The sequence below is a fragment of the Gorilla gorilla genome, chromosome 10, assembly GCF_029281585.2.
Source record: "Gorilla gorilla gorilla isolate KB3781 chromosome 10, NHGRI_mGorGor1-v2.1_pri, whole genome shotgun sequence".
NCBI lineage: Eukaryota > Metazoa > Chordata > Mammalia > Primates > Hominidae > Gorilla > Gorilla gorilla.
The window spans coordinates 80,309,117-80,336,143 of record NC_073234.2 but is presented as its reverse complement, the minus strand read 5'-3'; the positions used below and the strand labels follow the sequence as shown (position 1 = coordinate 80,336,143).

General features: G+C 40.4%; 1 protein-coding gene across 1 annotated transcript in view; it reads left to right on the top strand.

Annotated features, from left to right (window-relative positions):
- The window catches only part of WIF1 (WNT inhibitory factor 1), a 68,917-nt gene extending 63,557 nt beyond the window's left edge, over positions 1-5,360 (top strand). The window contains exons 9-10 of the mRNA XM_004053507.5: positions 768-863; positions 4,519-5,360. Coding sequence (XP_004053555.1) covers positions 768-863; positions 4,519-4,640 — 218 coding nt within the window. The 3' untranslated portion in view covers positions 4,641-5,360. The remainder of the gene's footprint in view (positions 1-767; positions 864-4,518) is intronic.
- The last annotated feature ends 21,667 nt before the right edge of the window (positions 5,361-27,027 follow it).

Here is a 27,027-nt window from a genome sequence, read left to right as displayed (position 1 = left end):
TCGTTAAACTAGCAGGAGTCTCTCACTACATACTTCCGTGCTTAGTGCATGTTGCCTGGGCATCACAATTAACCTTTCTTCACTGACATATATGCTTCCTTATGTAGACCAGAGGTGTGGTATGAAATCTGTGCATGTAAAAAAATGGATACTCACACATGCAACTGAACGTTTTAACTACAAGGTGGTTTCTTTGTTTTGTTTTTTGAGACGGAGTCTCTCTCTGTCGCCCAGGCTGGAGTGCAGTGGCGCGATCTAGGCCCATTGAAACCTCTGCCCCCCAGGTGTAAGTGATTCTCCTGCCTCGGCCTCCCGAGTAGCTGGGACTATAGGCACCTGCCACTGCGCCCGGCCAATCTTCGTATTTTTTTTTTAGTAGAGATGGAGTTTCACCACCTTGGCCAGGCTGGTCTTGAACTCCTGACCTCGTGATCCACCTGCCTCAGCCCCCCAAAGTGTTGGGATTACAGGCATGAGCCATCATGCCCAGCCAGGTGTTTTCTTAAGGAAAATAAACTTCCATGCTCCAGCAGTTTCAAAATCCTACTGAATGTCTTTGCGAATGAAAAATATCATGCTTAAAGATTATTCTCAGGACTTTACAAAAAGTCCAAAACCAACTTATGACTGGAGACTGACTTAGGAAAAAAAATTAGAGGATGAAGCCAAAACTAACACATTCTAAAGAATTGCAAGGAAAGCAACTATGTAATTCTGTTGAAAAAGGAAAGCTCAGGAAATACTCTTTTTATTTCTTTTGATTCTAGCTGTCTGCGAGCCTGGCTGTGGTGCACATGGAACCTGCCATGAACCCAACAAATGCCAATGTCAAGAAGGTTGGCATGGAAGACATTGCAATAAAAGTGAGTGGGAGAAATAAAAAGTTGTAAACAAGGAAAAAAAATAAAATAAAAGTGAGTGGGAGACCAGAAGAAGGGCCAGCCTTTTCACTTCTGTTTCTTGGCTTCAAAGGCTAACAGTCAACCTATAACTCAGCCCTGCTTTCCATTTCATTAAAGGCAGCTTTTTCTCTGCCTCTTCTCCCCCATACTTCTCCACCTCTTTAAACTTTAGAGTCTAAGCTTTAGTGTGTAAAGAGTAATGCATCTTTGTAAAAGATCACATCTGTAAAATATCACAAATATTTTCTAGGCTAAATTAGTAATACAGGTTGATTTGGGGGTAATATAGTATGTTAACTATGAAAGAAATGACACATGAAATTAAGATTTTAAATCAAATGTAGAATCGGTATCTCCTTACCTCTGATTTTATAATTCATGATTTGTCAAGTATCATTATAAAACATGAAGCATTTTCTTCTTAAAATATTTAAATTGTATTGGTAATAGTAAGTAAATGAGTTCTTTTGAGGGAAAGAAAACGTTTATAAAGCTGTCTATGGGAGAGATGTTATAATGGAGTTGCATTTTTTCAAAATTTACTACCAAAAATGAGCTAGCTATGTAGATAAACAGCTGGCCTATTTTAAACACACAATGAAACTTGCTAAATTCATTCAGTATTGATTGTGGTCTCTCCTGTGCTAAGCATGAATCCAAGCACTGGGGACACACCCGTGCACAGACAGAAAAGGCCCTGCCTTGTGGAGTGGGAGGGACAGTCAATTAGCAAATTAACAAAACAACACAGTTTCAGCATTTCTGGCAGCTAGAACTCAGTCTCCTAAGCATGGGCCCACTGTCCACTTTAGTTTGAAAAAAGGAAGACTTCAGTCACATACCATACTCTTCAAAAACATAATTCCAAGCTGGGAGTGTTGGCACATGCCTGTAGTCCAAGCTACTTGGGAGGCTGAGGCAAGAGGATTTCTTGAATCCAGGAGTTTGAGATCAGCCTGGGCAACATAGAAAGACCCTGTCTCTAAAAAAAAAAAAAAAAAAAAAAAAAAAAGAAGCAAATTCACAAAATTCCAGGTTGTGTCTACCATATTATGTCTCCAAAGTAATGGATACAAACTGAACAAATCACTCACATATCAGATGTTTTCCTAGATCAGTAGTCTCCAAAGGTTGGTGCATGCAACCCAGTGAGTGTGGAAATTATCCACTGGGGTGCTAAAAGAATATACTAGTTTTTAAATATTTTTTATATTTTAAATTTGATTTATATTTATATATAAATATACATTTAATATACTTATGGTAGTCTTTCTAATTTCTAAGTTTTGCTTATATTTTACAATGTTCATATTGTATTCATTTAATGTATCTATAATAAGTGTATATGTAGTTATACATCTGTTTACTTTCAGGTAGGTTGGTATCTGGTCTAGGTTACATGTATTAGTCTGTTCTCACACTGCTATAAAGAACTTCCAGAGACTGAGTAATGTATAAAGGAAAGAGGTTTGACTCACCCTTCTATATGGCTAGGGAGGCCTCAGGAAACTTACAATCGTGGCAGAAGGCAAAGGGAGGCAGGTACCTTCTTCATAAGGTGGAAGGAGAGAGAATGACCATAGAAGGAGCTTGCCAAACACTTATAAAACTGTCAGATCTCGTGAGAACTCGCTCACTATCAGGAGAACAGCATAGGGGAACCAGCCCCATGATTCAATTACCTCCACCTGGTGTCTTCCTTGACACACGGGGATTATGGGGATTACAATTCAAGATGAGATTTGGGTGGGGACACAGCCAAACCATATCACTACACTAAGCCACTGATTTGATGCTTTTTCACCCACTGAATTAACTGGATGGTTGATTAAATTGGCTTCAGGTGGACACAGTTTAATAAGCAGTGCCGCTCCTCTGGAAAATTGCTTCTCACACAGTGGGAATGGTTGAATGGTATCCCTGCTAGGACATACTGATAAGGAGATCTTTGGACTAAAAGACCTATAGGAGACTCAATATTTCTAGTGCCATCTTGGAAAAGAGTAAACCGAAGCTCTTATGCCACCCTCAACTGGAGACAAACCCTGAGGCTTGTTTCAGAATCAAAATAACTTTCAAAAATCCTCAAGCCTAGTCCAGACCACACATGCAAGGACTTAGTTACAAAGGTCTTCTAAGACTCACATCCAGATCCCAGTGATCTCCACAAGTGATGAAGAGGGGAGCACAAGGGCACTGTTACTTCTGATGCACCCAGCCATTCTTCCAAAGGGAAGGCAAGTTAGGGGCCCTCGTGTGGTAGATGATGCCTCCCGACAGGTCTGCCAGCCTCCAAACAGCACCCCCACTTGGAGATTATGCTGCTGAAAGCGTCTGCCATCAGTGTGCCTCCTTCAAATCCAAGCATTGCATGCCAAGAAGATGACCTGGTGCTTGATTCAAATGCAAACGTGTTTTCCAGGAGAGGTCACCCAGCCATTTTGTACATTAGCTAAAATAATTGAGCTGAAAGAAGGGGGTTTATTTTGACTAGAGGGAGGTGACAAGGAAGCTCTGAGGCACAGAGTTCTGCTAAGAACATAATCCCAGTGGGATGACACGTTGGGAGTTCCAGGGACCCAGGCATGATGGTGGGGAGGAGGATACTGGAGACAGAAGTCCCCGCATAGGCTCACCCTCGCCAACAGAAAGGTTTGGGCTTCATGGGTCACAGGCCAAGCAGCATGGTAGAGATTTACTCCAACTCATTGCTGGCTCAGGTTTTGACCACTCCACGAGCTACTAGACTACATACTGACAATTCAAAGGAACACATTCAGGAACAAAGTATTCTGTTCTCAGTAGCTGCTTAATGGCATGTTTGCATTTAAAGACACAAGGAATAAATAAATGCTGAATTTAACTCAGATGCACAAGAAGATGCAGGCAGATTTTTGCAATGTAATTTGCTGCCTTGGATCAGTTTTAGGAAATGAGAAATGAGTCACTGCCCCTGAGCATCACCCCAAGTAGGAAGAAGGGAGGTCTGAAGTTGTGTAACTTAGCACATTCCATTTACAACCCATCTGGAAACAGATAGATGCCCACCTTGACCAAAACACAAATCTCTATTGATAAGGAAGAGTCAGTTCAAATCTTAACCTTTTCCCTAACACATATAATGGAAGTCCTGAATTTTCACAAAATTCCTGTCTTATAAGTGCAATAGCCACACCCAATCATGTGATCTTTATGAAGAGTCGGGTTGTCATATTGAACTGGATCAATATCAGCTGGGTTAGGTTTGCAGTGCAGTGAAAAGGATCAACGACCAAATCTGCAGCTGCATTCAAAATTTCAATGCTAGATCCTTACCAGCCCTTGGATGGAGACTATACTTCCATTCAGTCACATTCACCCAGATTTTGCATCAAGAGTTTCTGCATGGCCAGAATATATAGGGAATGAGAAATCCAATGGAAACCTGGTTTCATGGAGTTAGTAAAATGGGTTGCTCTTAACAGAGATCTCTTCATTCAGGTAGCTTTTTGTGGTCATTGCAGTTTTCATTCTGGATTGAAAAGGCAAAAATGGATTTCATTTGAATGGTTAATAATGAATCTGAAGAGCCTGGTTTTGTAGTTTCTCTCCTTTTAAGCTGTGAATAATTTTGCAGGGTACGGAGCCAGCCTCATACATGCCCTGAGGCCAGCAGGCGCCCAGCTCAGGCAGCACACGCCTTCACTTAAAAAGGCCGAGGAGCGGCGGGATCCACCTGAATCCAATTACATCTGGTGAACTCCGACATCTGAAACGTTTTAAGTTACACCAAGTTCATAGCCTTTGTTAACCTTTCATGTGTTGAATGTTCAAATAATGTTCATTACACTTAAGAATACGGGCCTGAATTTTATTAGCTTCATTATAAATCACTGAGCTGATATTTACTCTTCCTTTTAAGTTTTCTAAGTACGTCTGTAGCATGATGGTATAGATTTTCTTGTTGCAGTGCTTTGGGACAGATTTTATATTATGTCAATTGATCAGGTTAAAATTTTCAGTGTGTAGTTGGCAGATATTTTCAAAATTACAATGCGTTTATGGTGTCTGGGGGCAGGGGAACATCAGAAAGGTTAAATTGGGCAAAAATGCGTAAGTCAGAAGAATTTGGATGGAGCAGTTAATAATGTTGAAGTTACAGCATTTCAGATTTTATTGTCAGATATTTAGATGTTTGTTACATTTTTAAAAATTGCTGTTAATTTTTAAACTCTCAATACAATATATTTTGACCTTACCATTATTCCAGAGATTCAGTATTAAAAAAAAAATTACACTGTGGTAGTGGCATTTAAACAATATAATATATTCTAAACACAATGAAATAGGGAATATAATGTATGAACTTTTTGCATTGGCTTGAAGCAATATAATATATTGTAAACAAAACACAGCTCTTACCTAATAAACATTTTATACTGTTTGTATGTATAAAATAAAGGTGCTGCTTTAGTTTTCTGAGTGTTGTATGGCGGTGATCTTTGCACATGCTATCTTATGAAAATAAAATTGGTTGCAATTTAGTGGTAGTTAATATTTCCAGTATAAAAAAACAAAGCTATTCCATTGTCTGCCCCTGCCTTAGCTCTTCAGTGTCAGCCCTCCCTCCCAGCTCTCTGACTGTACTCCAACCATGCCATACTGCTCTCTGTTGTCACCACCTGCAACACTATTTATGTCAGGTCTCAGCTTGTTATTTCTTTCAAGAATATTTCACATTCTCACTAAGTAGAATGTGTTAAATATCCCTTTAGTGGAAGACTTTCTCAAGGGTCAGAATGTTACAAATGAAAAGTGCTACCCTGTATTAAAAACCTATTGGTACCATGATTTGAGGGAGCCTAGTAAAAAACACACAAACAAACAGCCCTGTCAGTTCCCAAGTATAGTACATGGGTTATCTTACAATTCTATGAGGCAGGTATCATTACACCATTTTACAGATCAGAAACTGAGGCTTGGAGACAATAAGATCTCACGTGACAGGGATGGGGTTTGAATCTGTGACATCTGACTCCAAAGTGTAACACTATGCTGCTCTCCCTCCTTCCTTTTTCTCAGCAGACACAATAGAACACAAAGCTCCACAAATCCTAGAGAGCAGCTTTCCAGCATATGTTATTCTGATTCTCCCAAGGGAATGTGGACTTAATTTCATAGATAGTCTAATGTCTACAGATTTTCTTCCAGTAGGGTGTGGCATGATCAGTTGTGTGATGTAGAGAAGTGACTTGATGACTGGAAGGGATCAAGGGAAAGGCTTTGGCTGAGGGAATGCATCTTTTGATGCAGTGTAGGACCACAGCAACCTCTCTTCTAACTGGGAGAGCCTGGCCTGTCAGCCTGTGATCACATAGACTTGGCAAAGCAGGCCAGGAGCCAGGGAACCAACATTGGGATCCCACTACGGGAACAAGTCATTTATCTAAAGCTATTAAGTAAGTAAAAATCCAAATCTGTGATAATGAAGATTAGGATGGTGGCAGAAAGTCAAGTTTGGCAATAGGATAATAATCATAGCTAAGGTATATAGTACTTACTTTGTTCTAAGCACTTGAGTTGTATTAACTAACAGATGAATAATAGAGTGATAGGGAAGTTAGTCTGAAACAAAGGGACCAACTGCAATAATCTTGGTTGGTCATCTCTGAACCATTTGAATTGCACATTTCATTAGACATTTTTGAGCACATAGTCCTATATATGACCACTATTTATTAACGTGGATAACTGTACTAATATATGCATTATAAAAGCCAGAAATGTTAAAGGGAATAGAAAAAATACAAATAGAAAGGCCAATAATTGTGACTTCACGGGACATGAAATCATTGTTGTTTCTGTTGTAAAGTTACCACACAACAGAAGGTGGATAGGAAGGAAGAAGAAGACGAAGGAGGAAAAGGAGGATAGTATCTGCATAAAATACCTCTAAACAAGAATTTAAAAGTTAAAGTCGTAAGGATGTAAGGCAGACGTATACCATCAGCAAGATAAAGTAAGTAGGAAAAATGAGGCAAAAGGAAATAGTGTAGACAATAAAATTGGTGGAAGAAGGAGGATTGAACAAAAGGCATACATGAGCTCCTGCACACTTGTGAGAGGTGGACCATATACTTATCTCTCACAAGTGTGCAGAAGCTCATATGCACCTTTTGTCCTAACCTCATTCCTCAAAGAGGAAACCATGGTTGGTTAGGAGGCCCAAAGACCATAAATACGAAAACAAACTAGTTGTCAGGAGAAGTTAGACTACATGAGGTACTTCTATTTGGGCTAGATCAAGAGGTGTAGGTCTGTGGGAATGCTACTTTTTTGGCATCTGTTCAGGCTGATAATCTTTAAAATATTTCTTTCAAATTTATTTATAGAGGAACTGCGTGAAAAAGAGGTGAGAAAGAAAATGCTGACAGGGTTCAGCTTCTCATCCACTATTCCAGACTATATGTCTCCAGGCCTAAAATTCTTTCTGTTCTTTTGCTATATTGAGATACAGCTAGCTAGATAGCTAGATAGATTGATAGATAGATAGACACAAAATTTACATATTTATGGGGCACATGTGAGTGTTTGTTACATGGAAAGAATGTGTAATGATCAAGTCAGGGTAATTGGATTATTTATTATTTTTATGTGTTGGTACCATTTCAAGTCTTCTCTTCTAGTTGCTTTGAAATATACGTAATATTGTTGCTAAGCATAGTCACCCTAGTCTGCTATCAAGCATTGGAATTTATTTCTTCTATCTAACTGTATGTTTGTACCCATAACCAACCTCTCTTCACTCCCCCTCTCCCCTCACCCACCTTTCCCAGTCTCTGGTATCTGCCATTTTATTCTCTTTGGCACAATTTTAGATTTATATGCTTGTTATGGCCCCAGATAACGTAGCCCTTAAGCCAGATCTCAGAGCAGAGAAATGTCTTCTATGGTTCTCGTAAAGAAGTCAGAGTGTCATGTAATACAGAATGCTCTCAGTATTATGGACAGAGTAATAGCAGAGAGGACTATTTCTTTTCATATTCTTCAAGAAGGCACAAATCTTCACTATAAAGTACAGTTTCATAAAAGCATTTCTACCAAGGTAGCAGAGGAGAAGGGGATATGGCAAGGTGAGCAATGTTTAAATTGGGTAAAGAAGAAATATTGCCATTTCAAAAGAATTTCCTAAGGCAATAAAAAAGGAAGAAAGAAAAGAAAAAAAGACACACATGACTATATAAAGAAAGGAGTTTTGTGGCAGCAATTCTTAGCTTATACAAGTGGTGCAAATATAAAAATTTAATAAGCACATTGAATAAATGAGCCTCCATATGGTTCAACATAAAAAATAGAAACCATATACAGGAAACAGACATCATAAACCAAAGTATTCAGGTGTTCAGTAAGATTTTTTAGAATTCTAATGTAAACTCCAAATGTAAGTTGGTGTTGTACCTGTTTACTGGTTTATCATTGATGAGTATAAAATTACAAATGAAATGTAATTTTCATTGAGCTTTGGCATTGTGGGATTTTTCCTGGGCAACATATTTACCTCCCTCCTCATGTTCAGCTTGCACGACTGTTGAAATTACCTGACTTTTCTTGAAAGTCCAAACCAACTAGAGGTCCATGGGATGGCCAAAAAAACAAAAAACAAAAACAAACAAAAACAACAACAAAAAAACAAAACAAAAAAGCTACTGAGATAACAAATAATCCACAAAATCCACAGAAGGATTACTGAAAGTTGACTCCCTATAAGCTTCCTTCTCCAGAGGACATGACAATGGCGAGTCCAGCACTGAGCATGGTCCTGAGCCTGGCTCAGGGGCATGACTGGAAGAGAAGAGTGAGAAGAAAGCAGAGAGTCCAAGCCATCTATAACCCAGGAGAAGAACAGGCTACATAATTTGAGGGACCCAGAGTAAAAATGAAAATGTAGAGCTCCTTGTTCAAAAAGTATTAAAATTTTCAAGATGGTGACAACAGAGCATGCAACAAACATGAGGCCCTTCTCAAAGCAGAGCTCTGTGCAACTGCACAGTTCCCACACCATGAAGCTGACCCTGAGTGGGAGCAAGTTCTTAGGTCCGTGCATGAGGAAGTTTGGGTAAAATAGAAAACATCCTCCTCTCCTTAGGCACTGGCCTCTTCCCTTGCCTTTCTCTTGGCTTCAGTCCCATGGCTGACTGTAAAAACTCAGGCCTTGAGAACGAAATAATTATTAGCCAACAAACTGGTTATGTCAGTGACCATTTACTGAATTTCTTCTGAATTAATATTGCAAACACAAAATTAGGGAAGAGAGTAGAGGACAAATTGGGGGGACAAGTATTTATTTGCTTTATGTTTGAGTCCAGTCAAATTGTTTGAACATCAGTTCCTGCTTAGGAAAGGAGTTTGTAGCTTTAAGTTTATAGCTCACAAGGGAAAGATATTTTTCAGAATTCTGTGAACAAGCTATTTTAACCCAAAAGATAATTCGGGGATATTCCAACTCATAGTTTCTGCTCTTTATTAGAAGAAACACACAGAAACCTGGCTGAGTTGGGATCTTAAGCCTTGTGACAAAAAATAAATTCATCCCCAAACATGGAAGCTTAATTCAATGAGAAGCCATATGACAGTCTCCAAAAACCCCCAAAACAAATGTCCCAAAGGCCTAAATTAGTCTTGCCTCATTTCAAGAAAACACCCAAAATTAAAAAGCAAATCTGTGATTTTTTTTTACTCTGTGAAGATGACCATTTGCTCAGAGTTTGCATTTGAGCCTAAAACATAACACGCTTGAGGAAAGAACAAAGGCATCCTCTGCAGAAGCAAAGCCACCCATGGCACCAAGTCTACTGGGCACCTTGTCGAAAAATGAATCCTTGGCTGTGTCACATGAGCTAAACCTAAGTATTTTACTGGAGTTGTAAAGAATAAGTTTTTGCTTTTCTGTCATTTGGATATTCTGCCCTGGCTTGTTTATTTGGATTCTGTACTACCTTGTTTCTAATCCAAAACCAGGCCGAGGAGGTGCTTCAGGGTAACGAACTGAGGTGGGCCTTAAGGCTACAGTCATCTGGCTCCACATTTAAGCCAATCTTGAAACGAGGATGTGAACGTAGGTTATGCCACGACAACCTGTATCGATGCAACTAAGGATGTACTACAGAAAATTACTGCAGCAATTGTGCCTTTAGAAGAAAAAGAAGGGCCAGGCACAGTGGCTCTCGTCTGTAATCCCAGCACTTTGGGAGACCGAGGTGGGCAGATCACGAGGTCAGGAGTTCAAGACCAACCTGACCAACGTGGTGAAACCCTGTCTCTACTACAAGTACAAAAATTAGCTGGGCATGGTGGCATGTGCCTATAACCCCAGCTACTCAGGAAGCTGAGGCAGAAGAATCGCTTAAACCCGGGAGATAAAAGTTGCAGCGAACTGAGATCGTGCCATTGCACTCCAGCCTGGGTCACAGAAAGACTACATCTCAAAAAAAGAAAAAGAAGAGGAAGAGGAAGAAAAAGAAAATGACCTTTGAAGCAGACCATCAAACTGAAAACTGAAGCAAGTTGTAACTTCCTTGGCTTTGCCAAGTGTCCACCAATGCTTTTAAGTGTGTGTCACTCCGAGGTCAACATTCCACAGATGTGCCTTATTGAGAGTCTCTGCAGAATGGAGTAATAGGAGAACTCATAAGTTGGCTTTCTGCTAAGGAATGTTAGCCCAGCACAAAAGTAGTTTTTGAAACTTTTTAGAGAAACTCTCTGCAGAAATTTCGATTCACAGCATCTCTGTGAAAGGATTCAGTAAATCTACAGAGAAATGAGGGCTAGGGTTTGCTGAAGATCACAAAACCACTTAGAAGCAGTAACAACCCTAGTGTGAAGATTCCAAAATTGTGTCCTAGAAACACTAGTTGCTCGGAATATTAATAGGAGTTAGGTGAAAACAGGATTCTGGGGTCAAATATGTCTAGAAGATGAGGAATTACACTAAGCTGAGGGATGTCTTTACAGCAGCACTCCTCAGAGCCCTTACTGTGTGACTGTGTGCCATCATCTGTCAGAGGGGACTGGTCTGCAGCACCCTCAAACTTACTTCATCAAAGAGACTGTTCACCCTGAATTTATTTGAATGCTCTTTATATGCATGAATTTAAATGAGCTGGAGTTAATTTATATCAGCTCATGAGAGAGAATCTTGTTTAATTTTTAGGAAACTAATGAGCCAGTTGTTAAACTCGGCAATTATTAAAAATTAAATTATATGAATACAAATAAATAAATAATTTTAAAAAGAATAATTTAGGAAATTTTATTCCTGAAGCATTTCCCAGAAATAAAATTCCATGCAGCATGCTTTGGGAAGCACACTCCTAGATAAGTAGTTTGAAGTCCTTAAATTTGAGTCTTTAACACACTCTTTTTTTCTCTCCAGAATTTACACTATCTCTTTGAAGCTAATTCAAGGATGAGTGAAACTTGTCACTTATAACACAAAGAATTTCTGGTATAAAGTAAATCAGTTGTTTTTACATAATTTACTTATATTTCCCCTAAATGAATTGATCTGTTTTCATTCTAGCTTTACTTACACATAGGAGCATTAGAAAACACCTCAATTTCTGCAAACTTAGGTATAAGTTTACAATTTATGGAATTAAACAAAAGGATAAATGGATCCTTATAGTGATTTTATTTTTGAGACATTTAAGTAACATCCAACATCTAGGAAGCCCATGTGTGAATTACCTGTGAAGTAGTTTTTTAAAGTCAGTTGCCTTTGGTATGCTTTCATGGTGATTTTGTCAATTCCTGATCTCCAGTTGCTTCTTAAATATTACTCAACTTTAAATCAGGGATGGAAGTGGTGATCAGAGAACAAAAGGTCACCAACTAAAGACAACAGGGAGCACAGATACCAGTAAGAACAGCAGATAGGAATAAAGAGACGAACCTTCAACACTTCCTCTCACAAGCTGATGGTTCTTACTCCAGATTCCCCAAAATGATGCACCTTAAGCTAGATTTCCCTTTCCTGTCCCCCTCTCTGGGCCCTCTCTTTATTCCCAACAATTGGCTCTTAAAATGATCTGAACACATCAAGCACTCTGACAGAGATGGAGTAGCTAACATTTCCTTCACTTTGCTACCAAATCTGTGCTGTTCTTGGGTGACCATGCCCTTAAATTTGAGTCTCTTCAAACAGTAATCAATCTTCCCTGGGCACAAAACAGGGTGGCCCTAGCTCAGTGTTAGTGCTAGGATAATAAGGGAATATGTCTACTTTCAGCCTTTGTAGAGCTCACCAGTCAAAGTAATTAATAGTAGTAGCAGTAGTAATTACCTAATACATTCCATTTGTGTATGCAAGGCTTTGTTGAATACTCTTTATATGCATGAATCTAAATGAGCTAGAATTAGTTTATATCAGCTCATGAGAGAGAATCTTGTTAAATTTTTAAGAAACTAATAAGCCAGTTGTTAAACTCTGCAACTATTAAAAATTAAATTATATGAATACAAATTATAAAATCAATAAATTGCAAATGAATAAAAATTAAATTATATTAATTATTTTAAAAAGAATAAAAATACTGAAAATGAACTTCTTCCTAACTATTTTACTATTATGTGAGGTTATTTACATCTATGTATTTATATAAAGGAAACATTACATCATGGTGTCCAAACCAATTGGACACAATAAGAAATACACAATAGGCATTTAGGGCCCACCTGGATATTCTGGGATGAGCCTCTCTTCTCAAGATCTTTAATCACATACATCGTTTGCTATGTAATGTAATATTCTCACATCCTAGTAATTAGGACAAATGTATCTTTGGAGCCACATTCAGCCCACTACAGTCATCATCATCAATGACCGAAAACCTATGCAGTAGGATTGCTGTCCTCAAGAAACCTACACCCTACAGAGAGAGACAGAACTCATACCATTAAGTCAATCACAGGGAATACAAAATGATGCAGCCACTTTGGAAAACAGCTTGTCAGCTTCTAAAAAAGTTAAGAAACTGGATGTTTGTGAATAAGATCTTGAGAAGATAGATTTACCATAAGAACCAGCAATTCCACTCCTAGATTTATACTGAAGAGAAATCAAGGCATATGTACACACAAAGACTTGCATACGAATGTTCATAGCAGCATTATTCATAATAGCCAAAAGGTAGAAACAGCCCAAATATCCATTAACTGGTGACTGGATGAACACAATATGGTATATCCAAGGAATGGAACACTATTCAGCAATAAAAAGGAATGAGATGCTGATACATGCTACAGCATGGATAAATTTCATGCTAAGTGGAAGAAGCCAGACACAAAGACCACACTTTGTTATGTATGATTCCATTTTTATAAAATGCCCAGAAAGGGCAAATCTATAGAAACAGAAAGTAGATTGGTGGTTGCCCGGGGCTGGAGGGGCAGAGGGGAGCAGGTAATGACTGCAAATGAGCATCAGGGATCTATCTGGGGATAATGGAAATGTTTCAAATTAGATTTTGGTGATGATTGCACCATTCAGTAGACTTACTAAAAATCATTGAAATCTATACCTAACATGGGAGGTTTTCATGGTATGCAAATTATATCCCAATAAAGTTATTTTTTTTAAGTGAATGATAGCCTAAGACCATATATGCAAAGGGTAAGTGAGTGATGCAAAGGTTGAAGACAGGATATGAGTGTGCAGTGTGTATGTATGTGTTTTAGTCAAATCTAAAATTTTGTTATATTTTCAATTCTACTAATAAAGCAAATCATCAGACATAGCATGGTACTGGGCTGGAAGACAAGCACAGTTGAGGAGAGGACCTGCCCAGGAGTATACAAAGAAAGGTAAGTTTTAGTTCCAGCCTCCATGGGCTCACAAGTCATCCTTTTCTGCATTCCTTTCATTAACTTTCTGCTCATCGTCCCTTGACCTGCAGCCTGGACACCTAGGGGTCCTGTGGCCCAGTGGATTCACTGAGCCTAACTTGGCCCAACACAACACATCACACAGAACAGTGGCAATAGAACACATCACACCTCTCCACTCCCCCAGATGCAGCTGTCAGCCAGGCTTGCTGGGTCTCCTCCATTGGGTGACGGAGGCTCTGGGAGATCAGATCTGCTTAGCCTGCTGTGGCCTAGCTCCAGCTACCCATAGCAGAATCATATCGCCTTTCCATATCCCTTTGGAGCCATCCCACAATATTCCCTATGGGTTTTCTCTCAGGAAGGCTGAAGGAAGCTCTGGGATGCTCGTTTTGCTCTGATATACTATCAACATTGTCAAAAATGTTTCTTGAAAATGATAACTTTCTACGTATTTGAGAATCAACCAGGAACCCTAACCTAAACTTTGTGTAACCCCCATACTCCAGGGGTACACATAAATGAGAAAAAAATTACTTGTAACAAGTAAAAAGGAATGAATCCTCCCATCTTTGAGAGTTTGAAACTTTTCAACTAAATAGGAAACATAGTGGAGATGGGCATGAAGTCCCCTTGTTCTCTCATATCTCTCTATATCTCAGGGCGTTGTAGAAAGCAGACTCAAAATAAATGCTTATTGGATTGATTCATTCAAAAGAACCAATAAGTACATTCCTCTTTTCTAAAATTCCAGACTCATATAATCACCAGCCAACTCCTTTTTGGAAGTCAAACAGGAAAAAAAAAAATCATTCATTGAGAAAAAAAAAATGTATAGGTCCTCTAAGAGACAGTCCTGAAAAGAAGCTTATACCTTGCTCTAGGTTGGTGTTTTCACATGTAAGTGATTTCTTATATCACTCTAGAAACAAGCAAAAATGCCAGTGGTCTTAGCCTTTCTGCTAAAGTAACAAAGAAAAGTCTTGGAGATGAAGTCTAGAAATTTTTCTTTCATATAACCACTAGGGATTTTTTTTGGATCTCTGAAAATCCTTAGGATAGACTTTAGGAATTAGATACCTACAGTCAAATTGCAGGATTACAGGCTAGGCTTGGGTTCTCAAGTCACATGTCATAAAGATGTGAAGGCCATGATTTGGAGAAATACAGTTTATAACATATACTCTAATAATAATCTTTCTGGGGCCCCAAAATATCATGGTAACTATTTCATAAGGTTGATAAGGGAATAACATGTGACATGCAGAGACTGGCACACAGAACGTAGTACCCAATAAGTGATTGTGTTAATGCTGGTTATTACTCCTTATAAAAAAAAAAAAAAAAAGAGGCGTGATGGCTCACGCCTATAATCCCAGCACTTTGGGAGGCTGAGGGGAGTGGATCACCTGAGGTCAGGAGTTAGAGACCAGCCTGGCCAACATGGCAAAACCCTGTCTGTACTAAAAATACAAAAATTAGCCAGGTGTGGTGGCAGGCATCTGTAATCCCAGCTACTCGGGAGGCTGAGGCAGGAGAATCGCTTGAACCCAGCAGGCGGAGGTAGCAGTGAGCTGAGATCATGCCATTGCACTCTAGCCTGGCTGACATAGTGAGACTCTGTCCCCACCAAAAAACGAAAGAGGAAAGATAAATAGCAACCATCATTTGAAAGGACATTCAATCTCCTAAGTTAGTAATAAGGTAAATGCAAATTCAAACCATTATGAGATACTACTTGCCAGCCACCTTAGCATAGTGCCAAATATTAGAAAAATGTGGGCAGGGTAACATGGCTCAAGCCTGTAATCCCAGCACTTTGGGAGGCAGAGGCAGGAGGATCACTTGAGGCCAGGAGTTCAAGACCAGCCTGGCCAACATGGCAAAATCCCATCTCCACTAGAAATACAAAAAATGTAGCCAGGCACAGTGGCACTCGCCTGTAATCCCAGCTATTTGGGAGGCTGAGGCACAAGAATGGCTTGAACCTGGGAGATGGAGGTTGCAGTGAGCCAAGATCATGCCACTGCACTCCAGCCTGGGCAACAGAGTGAGACTCTGTCTCAAAAAAACAGAAAAATGTGAAGCAATGGGAACTCTCATCCACTGCTGGCAGGAATATAAACTGATACAACCAATTTGAAGAAGAGTTACATATTATCTTGAAAAGCTGAATATACACATCCTCTATGAACCAGCAATTCCACTCCTAGGTATACACTCTACAGAGATTTTGCATATAATGCCCCAGGAATCACGAGCAAAATGTTTGTAGGAGTGTTATTTATAATAACAGAGGTAAGTACAACCCAATTGTCCATCAACAGGACACTGGATAAGTAACATACAGCAAAAACCAATGAACCACAGCTGTAGAAATCAAACATGGGTGAATTCTGGAAACACAGTACTGAAGTGCAGAAGACTCCAAAGAGTATGATTCTGTTTTCAAAAAGCTGCTGTAGCAAAAGGCAACCATAGGTGCCCATCCCCAGAGCTCTCTATCTTGCTCTGAGTGACTCTAGCTTCTGCTGACTTTGGGGCTGGGATAGAGAAGGGCTGTCTTTCCCACAAGACGGGGGTGTGTCTGATCTGTACACCTTGCTGTCCACTGGCCTTTCCCAAGACCCCTGCCTGGCTGCCCCTTCAAGAGTGTGCACACAGCACAGCCTTGCCCAAGTGCTTTGACTGCAGCCTGGGAGTCAGTACGCCACCCTGTGGGGCCAGAGGACAAAGCCATGGGCCCAGACCCAAACCCCCCAGGGTTTGAGCACACAGCTCAAGGGTATTGAGCTGAGATCTGAGCTCAAGTGAGGGAGGGGCCCCTACTGTCACAACACTGAAAAGAATAAAGTATGGGTTCGTATGCTGGCATGGGAGCTGGGCATGCCCCCTTCCACAAGTGCAGTCCAGGAAAGATGTAGCCTGTTTGCCAGCTGCAGCATCTGCCCAATGAAGCCCCATATCCCAGAATACCAGCAATCTGGGCACAGAAGGCTTAGGACAAAACTAGCTGGTTGGGCCTGCTACCGAGGCAGACACACCAAGAAGAAACTTGGTTGGGGAAGCACAGGCTGGGCTGTCCCCATAGCTGTCTGCTGAGCACAAAACCCAGGGCCTTGGGTGTCACAGCAGCTGCCTATCCTTGACAACACTGCCTTGTCTAGGGATCCTCTGCCCTTGACCCACTTCATCAACAGACTACCCCAACAGATACCCTGCTACCCACCCTGACTATGCCAATCACAGAGGACCAGCTCTCTGGGGAGCTGCAGGTCTCCTAGTGACCTAACCTTTGGCTTGGGGTGCCCCTAACAGAGGAGGGAACACAGTCTACCAGAGCCCCACCCCCTTGGGGCTAAGGAAATGTAGGTGTGGCACCAGTCATTCGAGGGGGCTCTTCCAAGGCCTTGTTGGAATGAACTTGACAAGAGGGTCATCTCTTGCCCTCCCATCTCCCCAAATGTGCTCTCCAGAACATTGCTGAGAATACAAAAGAGGTGCTAAGATGAGGAAGAGCCTACCTGCTGGCCCTTACTCTTAAGTGCCATTTACTGGATCTCGGTCTGAATTAGACCACCAAACAAAAATTTCTTCAGCACACTTCATATGTGAAACCTAATGCAGGAATCTAGCTACAACTAAAGAACCCATATAAGGCTGAGCACAGTAGCACATGCCTGTAATCTCCACACTTTGGGAGGCCGAGGTGGGTAGATCACCAGAGGTCAAGAGTTCGAGACCAGCCTGGCCAACATGGTGAAACGCCATCTCTACTAAAAATACAAAAATTATTCAGGCGTGGTGGCATGAGCCTGTAATCCCAGCTACTCGGGAGGCTGAGGCAGGAGAATCACTTGAACCTGGGAGGTGGAGGTTGCAGTGAGCCGAGATTGTGCCACTGCACTCCAACCTAGGTGACAGAGCGAGACTCTGTTAAAAAAAAAAAAGAACCCGTACAAGCCCTGGCCCTCTGAAATCACCCAGAGATGAAACCAATTGGCTACATACAACATACACCACAAACTCTCAAGGGAAAAAAATATATAAAAACAAAAAACTCCACCAAAACAACAGCAACTTCAAAAGCTAAAGAAACACCAACCCTCTCAGATGAGAAAGAACCAGCACAAGAACTCTAGGAATTCAAAAGTTCAAAGTGTTTGTCTCCAAATGATTGCACTAGCTCCCCAGCAATGGATCCTAACAAGACTGAAGTGGCTAGAATGACGGAAATAAAATTCACAATCTAGATGGCAAGGAAGTTCACCGAACTTCAGGAGAAAGTTGAAACTCAATCCAAGGAAACTAGTAAATGATACAAGAGTTGAAAGATGACATACCCATCTTAAGAAAGAATGAAACAGAACTTCTGAAATTGAAAAATTCAGTACAAGAATTTCAAAATACAGTTGGAAGCATTAACAATAGACTAGAGGAAGATAAGGAAAAAAATCTCAGAGCTCAGTCATTTGAATCAACCCAGTCTGAAAAAAAGTAAGGAAAAAAGAATTAAAAAAAATTAACAAAACCTCTGAAAAATATGGGATTATGTAAAAAGATACAACCTATGACCCACTGGCATTCCTAAGAGAGAAGGAAAAAGAGCAAGCAACTTCAAAAACATATTTGTGGACCTAGTCCCCCCAAATTTCTCCAACCTCACTAATGAGGTTGACATGCAAATTCAAGAAATTCAGAGAATCCCTGTGAGATACTGTGCAAGAGGACCATCCCCAAGACACATAGTCATCAGACTTTCCAAGGTCAATGTGAAAGAAAAAAAGCTTAAAGGCTGCTAGAGAAAGAGGTCAGGTCACTTACAAAGGGGACTCCATTAGGCTAAAAGCAGACTTTTCAGCAGAAAACTTACAAGCCAGATAAGATTAGTGACCTACTTTCAGCATCTTTAAATTTAAGAAAAGAAATTCCAACCAATAATTTCATATTCTGCCAAACAAAGCTTCATAAGTGAAGGAGAAATAAAATCTTTCCAGATGAGCAAATGCAAAGGGAATTCATTGCCACTAGAACAGGCTTAGAAGAGATCCTTAAAGAGTTCTAAACTTGGAAAGAAAAGAACAATACCTGCCACCATAAAAACACACTTAAGTACATAGCCCACAGACTCTATAAAGCAGCTACACAATTGAGTCTATGAAACAATCAGCTAATAACATGATGACAGGACCAAAACCTCACATATCAGTATTAACCTTGAATGTAAATGGTCTAAACACCCCACTTAAAAGACAGAAAGTGGCAAATTGGATTTAAAAAATGAGAGCCAACCATCTTCTGTCTTCAAGAGACCCATCTCACATGTAACTATACCCACAGGCTCAAAGTAAAGGGATGGAGAAAGATCTATCATGCAAACAGAAAATAAATAGAAAAGAACAGGGGTTGCTATTCTTATAAAACAGACATGACACTAACAGCAGTTTTAAAAGATGAAGAAGGGCATTACATAATGGTAAGGGGTTCAGTTCAACATGAAGATTGATCTATCCTAACTATATATGCACCCAGCATTGGATCACCCAGATTCATAAAGCAAGTACTTCTAGACCTATGAAAAGACTTACACAGTCACACAATAATAGTGGAGAATTTCACTGGAGGTTCCAAGATGGCTGAATAGGAACAGCTCCAGTCTACAGCTCCAGGCATGAGCAATGCAGAAGACAGGTGATTTCTGCATTTCCAAATGAGGTACCGGGTTCATCCTACTGGGGCTTGTTGGACAGTGGGTGCAGCCCACGGAGCATGAGCCAAAGCAGGGCAGGGCATCACCTTACCCGGGAAGCACAAGGGCTCAATGAATTCCCTTTCTTAGCCAAGAGAAGCTGTGACAGATGGTACCCAGAAAATCGGGACACTCCCACACTAATACTGCGCTTTTCCAACAGTCTTAGCAAATGGCACACCAGGAGATTATATCCAGTGCCTGGCTCAGAGGGTCCCACGCCCACAGAGCCTTGCTCACTGCTAGCATAGCAGTCTGAGATCGAACTGCAAGGTGGCAGCGAGGCTGGGGGAGGGGCTTCCATCATTGCTGAGGCTTGAGTAGGTAAACAAAGTGGCCGGGAAGCTCGAACTGGGTGGAGCCCACTGCAGCTCAAGGAGGCCTGCCTGCCTCTGTAGACTCCACCTCTGGGGGCATGGCATAGCCAAACAAAAGGCAGCAGAAACTTCTGCAGACTTAAATGTCTCTGTCTGACAGCTTTGAAGAGAGTAGTGGTTCTCCCAGTATGGAGTTTGAGATCTGAGAACAGACAGACTGCCTCCTCAAGTGGGTCCCTGACCCCCTAGTATCCTAACTGGGAGACACCTCCCAGTAGGGGCTGACTGACACCTCATACAGCTGGGTGCCCCTCTGAGATGAAGCTTCCAGAGGAAATATCAGGCAGCAACATTTGCCATTCTGCAATATTTGCTGTTCTGCAGCCTCCGCTGGTGATACCCAGGCAAACAGGGTCTGGAGTGGACCTCCAGCAAACTCCAACAGACCTGCAGCTGAGGGTCCTGACTGCTAGAAGGAAAACTAACAAACAGAAAGGACATCCACACCAAAACCCCATCTGTACGTCACCATCATCAAAGACCAAAGGTAGATAAAACCACAAAGATGGGGAGAAACAAGAGCAGAAAAGCTGACAATTCTAAAAATCACAGCACCTCTTCTCCTCCAAAGGAATGCAGCTCCTTGCCAGCAACAGAACAAAGCCGGACGGAGAATGACTTTGACGAGTTGAGAGAAGAAGGCTTCAGACGATCAGTAATAACAAACTTCTCTGAGCTAAAGGAGGATGTTCAAACCCATCACAAAGCTAAAAACCTTGAAAAAAGATTAGACGAATGGCTAACTAGAATAAACAGCTTACAGAAGATCTTCAATGACCTGATGGAGCCGAAAACCATGGCACGAGAACTACGTGATGCATGCATAAGCTTCAGTAGCTGAAGTGGAAGGAAGGGTATCAGTGATTGAAAATCAAATGAATAAAATGAAGCGAGAAGAGAAGTTTAGAGAAAAAAGAGTAAAAAGAAACAAACAAAGCCTCCAAGAAATATGGGACTATGTGAAAAGACCAAATTTATGTCTGATTGGTGTACCTGAAAGTGGCAGGGAGAATGGAACCAAGTTGGAAAACACTCTTCAGTATATTATCCAGGAGAACTTCCCCAACCTAGCAAGACAGACCAACATTCAAATTCAGGAAATACAGAGAATGTCACAAAGATACTCCTCGAGAAGAGCAACTCCAGGACACATAATTGTCAGATTCACCAAAGTTGAAATGAAGGAAAAAATGTTAAGGGCAGCCAGAGAGAAAGGTCGGGTTACCCACAAAGGGAAGCCCATCAGACGAACAGCGAATCTCTCGGCAGAAACCTTATAAGCCAGAAGAGAGTGGGGGCCAATATTCAACATTCTTAAAGAAAAGAATTTTCAACCCAGAGTTTCATATCCAGCCAAACTAAGCTTCATAAGTGAAGGAGAAATAAAATCCTTTACAGACAAGCAAATGCTGAGAGATTTTGTCACCACCAGGCCTGCCTTACAAGAGCTCCTGAAGGAAGCACTAAACATGGAAAGGAACAACTGATACCAGCCACTGCAAAAACATGCCAAATTGTAAAGACCATCGATGCTGGGAAGAAACTGCAACAGCTAACGAGCAAAATAACCAGCTAGCATCATGATGACAGGATCAAATTCACACATAACAATATTAACCTTAAATGTAAATGGGCTAAATGCTCCAATTAAAAGACACAGACTGGCAAATTGCATGAAGAGTCAGGACCCATCAGTGTGTTGTATCCAGGAGACCCATCTCACGTGCAGAGACACACATAGGCTCAAAATAAAGGGATGGAGGAAGATCTACCAAGCAAATGGAAAACAAAAAAAAGCAGGGATTGTGGTCCTGGTCTCTGATAAATCAGACTTTAAACCAACAAAGATTAAAAGAGACAAAGAAGGCCATTACATAATGGTAAAGGGATCAATTCAACAAGGAGAGCTAACTATCCTGAATATATATGCACCCAATACAGGAGCACCCAGATTCATAAAGCAGGTCCTTAGAGACCTACAAAAAGACCTAGACTCCCACACAATAATAATGGGAGACTTTAACACCCCACTGTCACATTAGACAGATCAATGAGACAGAAAGTTGGCAGGGATATCCAGGAATTGAACTCAGCTCTGCACCAAGTGGACCTAACAGACATCTACAGAACTCTCCACCCCAAATCAACAGAATATACATTCTTCTCAGCATCACATCACACTTATTACAAAATTTACCACATAGTTGGAAGTAAAGCACTCCTCAGCAAATGTAAAAGAACAGAAATTAAAACAAACCGTCTCTCAGACCACCGTGCAATCAGACTGGAGCTTGGGATTGAGAAACTCACTCAAAACTGCTCAACTACATGGAAACTGAACAATCTGATTCTGAATGACTACTGGGTACATAACAAAATGAAAGCAGAAATAAAGATGTTCTTTGAAACCAATGAGAACGAAGACACAACATAACAGAATCTCTGGGACACATTTAAAGCAGTGTGTAGAGGGAAATTTATGGCACTAAATGCCCACAAGAGAAAGCAGGAAAGATCTAAAATTGAAACCTTAACATCACAATTAAAAGAACTAGAAAAGCAAGAGCAAACACATTCGAAAGTTAGCAGAAGGCAAGAAATAACTAAGATCAGAGCAGAACTGAAGGAGATAGAGACACAAAGAACCCTTCAAAAAATCAATGAATCCAGGAGCTGGTTTTTTGAAAAGATTAACAAAATTGATAGACCACTAGCAAGATTAATAAAGAAGAAAAGAGAGAAGAATCAAATGGATGCAGTGAAAAATGATAAAGGGGATATCACCCCCCTTTATCATCCCACAGAGATACAAACTTCCATCAGAGAATACTGTAAACACCTCCACGCAAATAAACTAGAAAATATGGAAGGAATGGATAAATTCCTGGACACATACACCCTCCAAAGACTAAACCAGGAAGAGGTTTAATCACTGAATGGACCAATAACGGGCTCTGGAATTGAGGCAATAATTAATAGCCTACCAACCAAAAAAAGTCCAGGACCAGACAGATTCACAGCCGAATTCTACCAGAGGTACAAAGAGGAGCTGGTACCATTCCTTCTGAAATGATTCCAATCAATAGAAAAAGAGGGAATCCTCCCTAACTCATTTTATGAGGCCAGAATCATCCAGATACCAAAGCCTTGCAGAGATACAACAAAAAAAGAGAATTTTAGACCAATATCCCTGATGAACATCGATGCAAAAATCCTCAGTAAAATACTGACAAACCGAATCCAGCAGCACATCGACAGGCTTGTCCACCATGATCAAGTTGGCTTCACCCCTGGGATGCAAGGCTGGTTCAATGCAAGCAAATCAATAAACGTTATCCATCATATAAACAGAACCAAAGACAAAAACCAGATGATTATCTCAACAGATGCAGAAAAGGCCTTTGACAGAATTCAACAGCGCTTCATGCTAAAAACTCTCAGTAAACTAGGTATTGATGGGATGTGTCTCAAAATAATGGGAGCTATTTATGACAAACCCACAGCCAATATCATACTGGATGGGCAAAAACTGGAAGCATTCCCTTTGAAAACTGGCACAAGACAGGGATGTCCTCTCTCACCACTCCTATTCAATGTAGTGTTGGAGGTTCTGGCCAGGGCAATCAGGTGGGAGAAAGAAATAAAGGGTATTCAATTAGGAAAAGAGGAAGTCAAATTGTCCCTGTTTGCAGATGACATGATTGTATGTTTGGAAAGCCCCATTGTCTCAGCCCAAAATCTCCTTAGGCTGATGGGCAACTTTGGCAAAGTCTCAGGATGCAGGGTCAGTGTGCAAAAATCACAAGCATTCCTATACAACAATAATGGACAAACAGACAGCCGGGTCATGGGTGAACTCCCATTCACAATTGCTTCAGGGAGAATGAAATGCCTGGGAATCCAGCTTGCAGGGATGTGGAGGATCTCTTTGGGGAGGACTGCAGACCACTGCTCAATGAGGTGAGGGAGGACACAGGCAAATGGAGGAACATTCCGTGCTCATGGATGGGAAGAGTCAGTGTTGAGATGGCCATACTGCCCAAGGTAATTTATAGATTCAATGCCATCCCCATCAAGCTACCAATGACTTTCTTCACAGAATTGGAAAAAACTACTTTGAAGTTCATATGGAACCAAAAAAGAGCCCACATAGCCAAGACAATCCTAAGCCAAAAGAGCAAAGCTGGAGGCATCACGTTACCTGACTTCAAACAATACTAAAAGTCTACAGTAATCAAAACAGCATGGTACTGGTACCAAAACAGAGATATAGACCAATGGAACAGAACAGAACCCTCAGAAATAATACCACATCTACAACCAACTGATCTTTGACAAACCTGACAAAAACAAGAAATGGGGAAAGGATTCCCTATTTAATAAATGGTGCTGGGAAAACTGGCTAGCCGTGTGTAGAAAGCTGAAACTGGATCCCTTCCTTACACCTTATAGAAAAATTAATTCAAGATGGAATAAAGACTTAAATGTTAGACCTAAAACCATAAAAACCCTAGAAGAAAAGCTAGGCAATACCATTCAGGACATAGGCATGGGCAAGGACTTCATAACTAAAACACCAAAAGCAATGGCAGCAAAAGCCAAAATTGACAAATGGGATCTGGTTAAACTGAAAAGCTTCTGCACAGCAAAAGAAACTACCATCGGAGTGGGCAGGCAACCTACATAATGGGAGAAAATTTTTACAATCTACCCATCTGACAAAGGGCTAATATCCAGAATCTACAAAGAACTTAAACAAATTTACAAGAAAAAATCAAACAACCTCATCAAAAAGTGGGCAAAGGATATGAACAGACACTTCTCAAAAGAAGACATTTATGCAGCCAACAGACACATGAAAAAATGCTCATCATCACTGGAGCATTGCAAATAAAACCACAATGAGGTACCATCTCACACCAGTTAGAATGGCGATCGTTGATGAGTCGGGAAACAACAGGTGCTGGAGAGGATGTGGAGAAATGGGAACACTTTTACACTGTTGGTGGGACTGTAGACTAGTTCAACCATTGTGGAAGACAGTGTGGTGATTCCTCAAGGATTTAAAACTAGAAATACCATTTGACCCAGCCATCCCATTACTGGGTGTATACCCAAAGGATTATAAATGATGCTGCTATAAAGACACATGCACACATATGTTTATTGTGGCACTATTCACAATAGCAAAGACTTGGAACCAACCCAAATGTCCATCAATGATAGACTGGATTAAGAAAGCGTGACACATATACACCATGGAATACTATGTAGCCATAAAAAAGGATGAGTTTATGTCCTTTGTAGGGACATGGATGAAGCTGGAAACTATCATTCTGTGCAAACTACCACAAGGACAGAAAAACAACCACCGCATGTTCTCTATCATAGGTGGGAATTGAACAGTGAGAACACTTGGACACAAGGTGGGGAACATCACACACCAGAGCTTGTCGTGGGGTCGGGGGAGAGGGGAGGGATAGCATTAGGAGATACACCTAATGTAAATGACGAGTTAATGGGTGCAGCACACCAACATGGCACATGTATACATATGTAACAAACCTGCACATTGTGCACATGTACCCTAGAACTTAAAGTATAATAAATAATAATAATAGTGGAGAATTTCAACACCCCACTGACAGTGTTAGACAGATCATCAAGGCAGAAAACTAACAAAGAAATTCTGGATTTATATTCAACACTTGACCAGTTGGACCTAAAAGAGATCTACAGAATATTCCACCCAACAACCAGAGAATACACATTATTCTTATCTGCACATGGAACATACTCTAAGATTGACCATATGCTCAGCCACAAAGCAAGTCTTAATCAATTTTTAAAAAATCAACATCACACCAAAAGTACTCTCAGACCACAGTGGAATAAAAACAGAAATCAATAACAAATCAATACTCAAAACCACCCAATTACATGGAAATTAAGCAACTTGCTCCTGAATGACTTTTGGGTAAACTACAAAATAAAGGTAAAAATCAAAAAATGATTTGAAGTTAATGAAAACAGAAACACAAATACCAAAATCTCTGGAATGCAGCAAAAGCAGTGTTAAAAGGAAAGTTTATAGCACTAAATGCCTACATCAAAAAGTTAGAAAGATCTCAAATTAACAATCTAATATTGCACCTAGAAGAACTAGAAATACAAGAACAAACTGACCCCAAAACTAGCAGAAGAAAAGAAGAGCAGAACTGAATGAAATTGAGACACAAAAATGCAAACAAAGGATCAATAAACCCAAAAGTTTGTTCTTTGAAAGGATAAACAAGATTGATAGACTGCTAGCTACATTAACAAGGAAAAAAAAAGAGAAGTTCCAAATAAGCACAATCAGAAATGACAAAGGTGATATTGCAACCAATTCCACAGAAAAATAAAACATCCTTATGACACCTCTATGCACACAAACTAGGAAATCTAGAGGAAATGGATAAAATCCTATAAGTTCATGACCTCCCAAGATTGAACCAGGAAGAAATTGAAACCCTAAACAGATCAATAATGAGTTCCAAAATTGAATCGGTAATAAAAAATCTACCAACCAAAAAAAAAAAAAAAACCCTGGATGGATGGACTCAGCCAAATTCAACCAGGTGTACAAAGAAGAGCTGGTACCTATCCCACTGAAACTATTCCGAAGAATTGAGGAGGAGGGACTCCTCCCTAACTCCAGCATCATCCTGATGTCAAAATCTGGCAAAGACACAGCAAAAAAAGAAAACTACAGGCCAATATCACTGATGAACATAGATGAACAAAGCCTCAACAAAATACCAGCAAACTGAATCCAGCAGCACATCAAAAAGTTAATTCACCACAATCAAATAGGCATTTTTCCTGGGATATAAGCTTGGCTCAACATACACAAATCAATAAATGTGATTCACCACATAAACAGAATTAAAAACAGAAAACCATATGATCATCTCAATAGATGCAGAGAAAGCTTTTAATAAAATCCAACATCCCTTCATGATAAAAACCCTCAATACACTAGGCATCAAAAGAACATACCTCAAAATAATAAGAGCTATCTATGATGAACGCATAGCCAATATCATACTGAATGGTCAAAAGCTGGAAGCGTTCACCTTGAGAACTGGGACAAGAC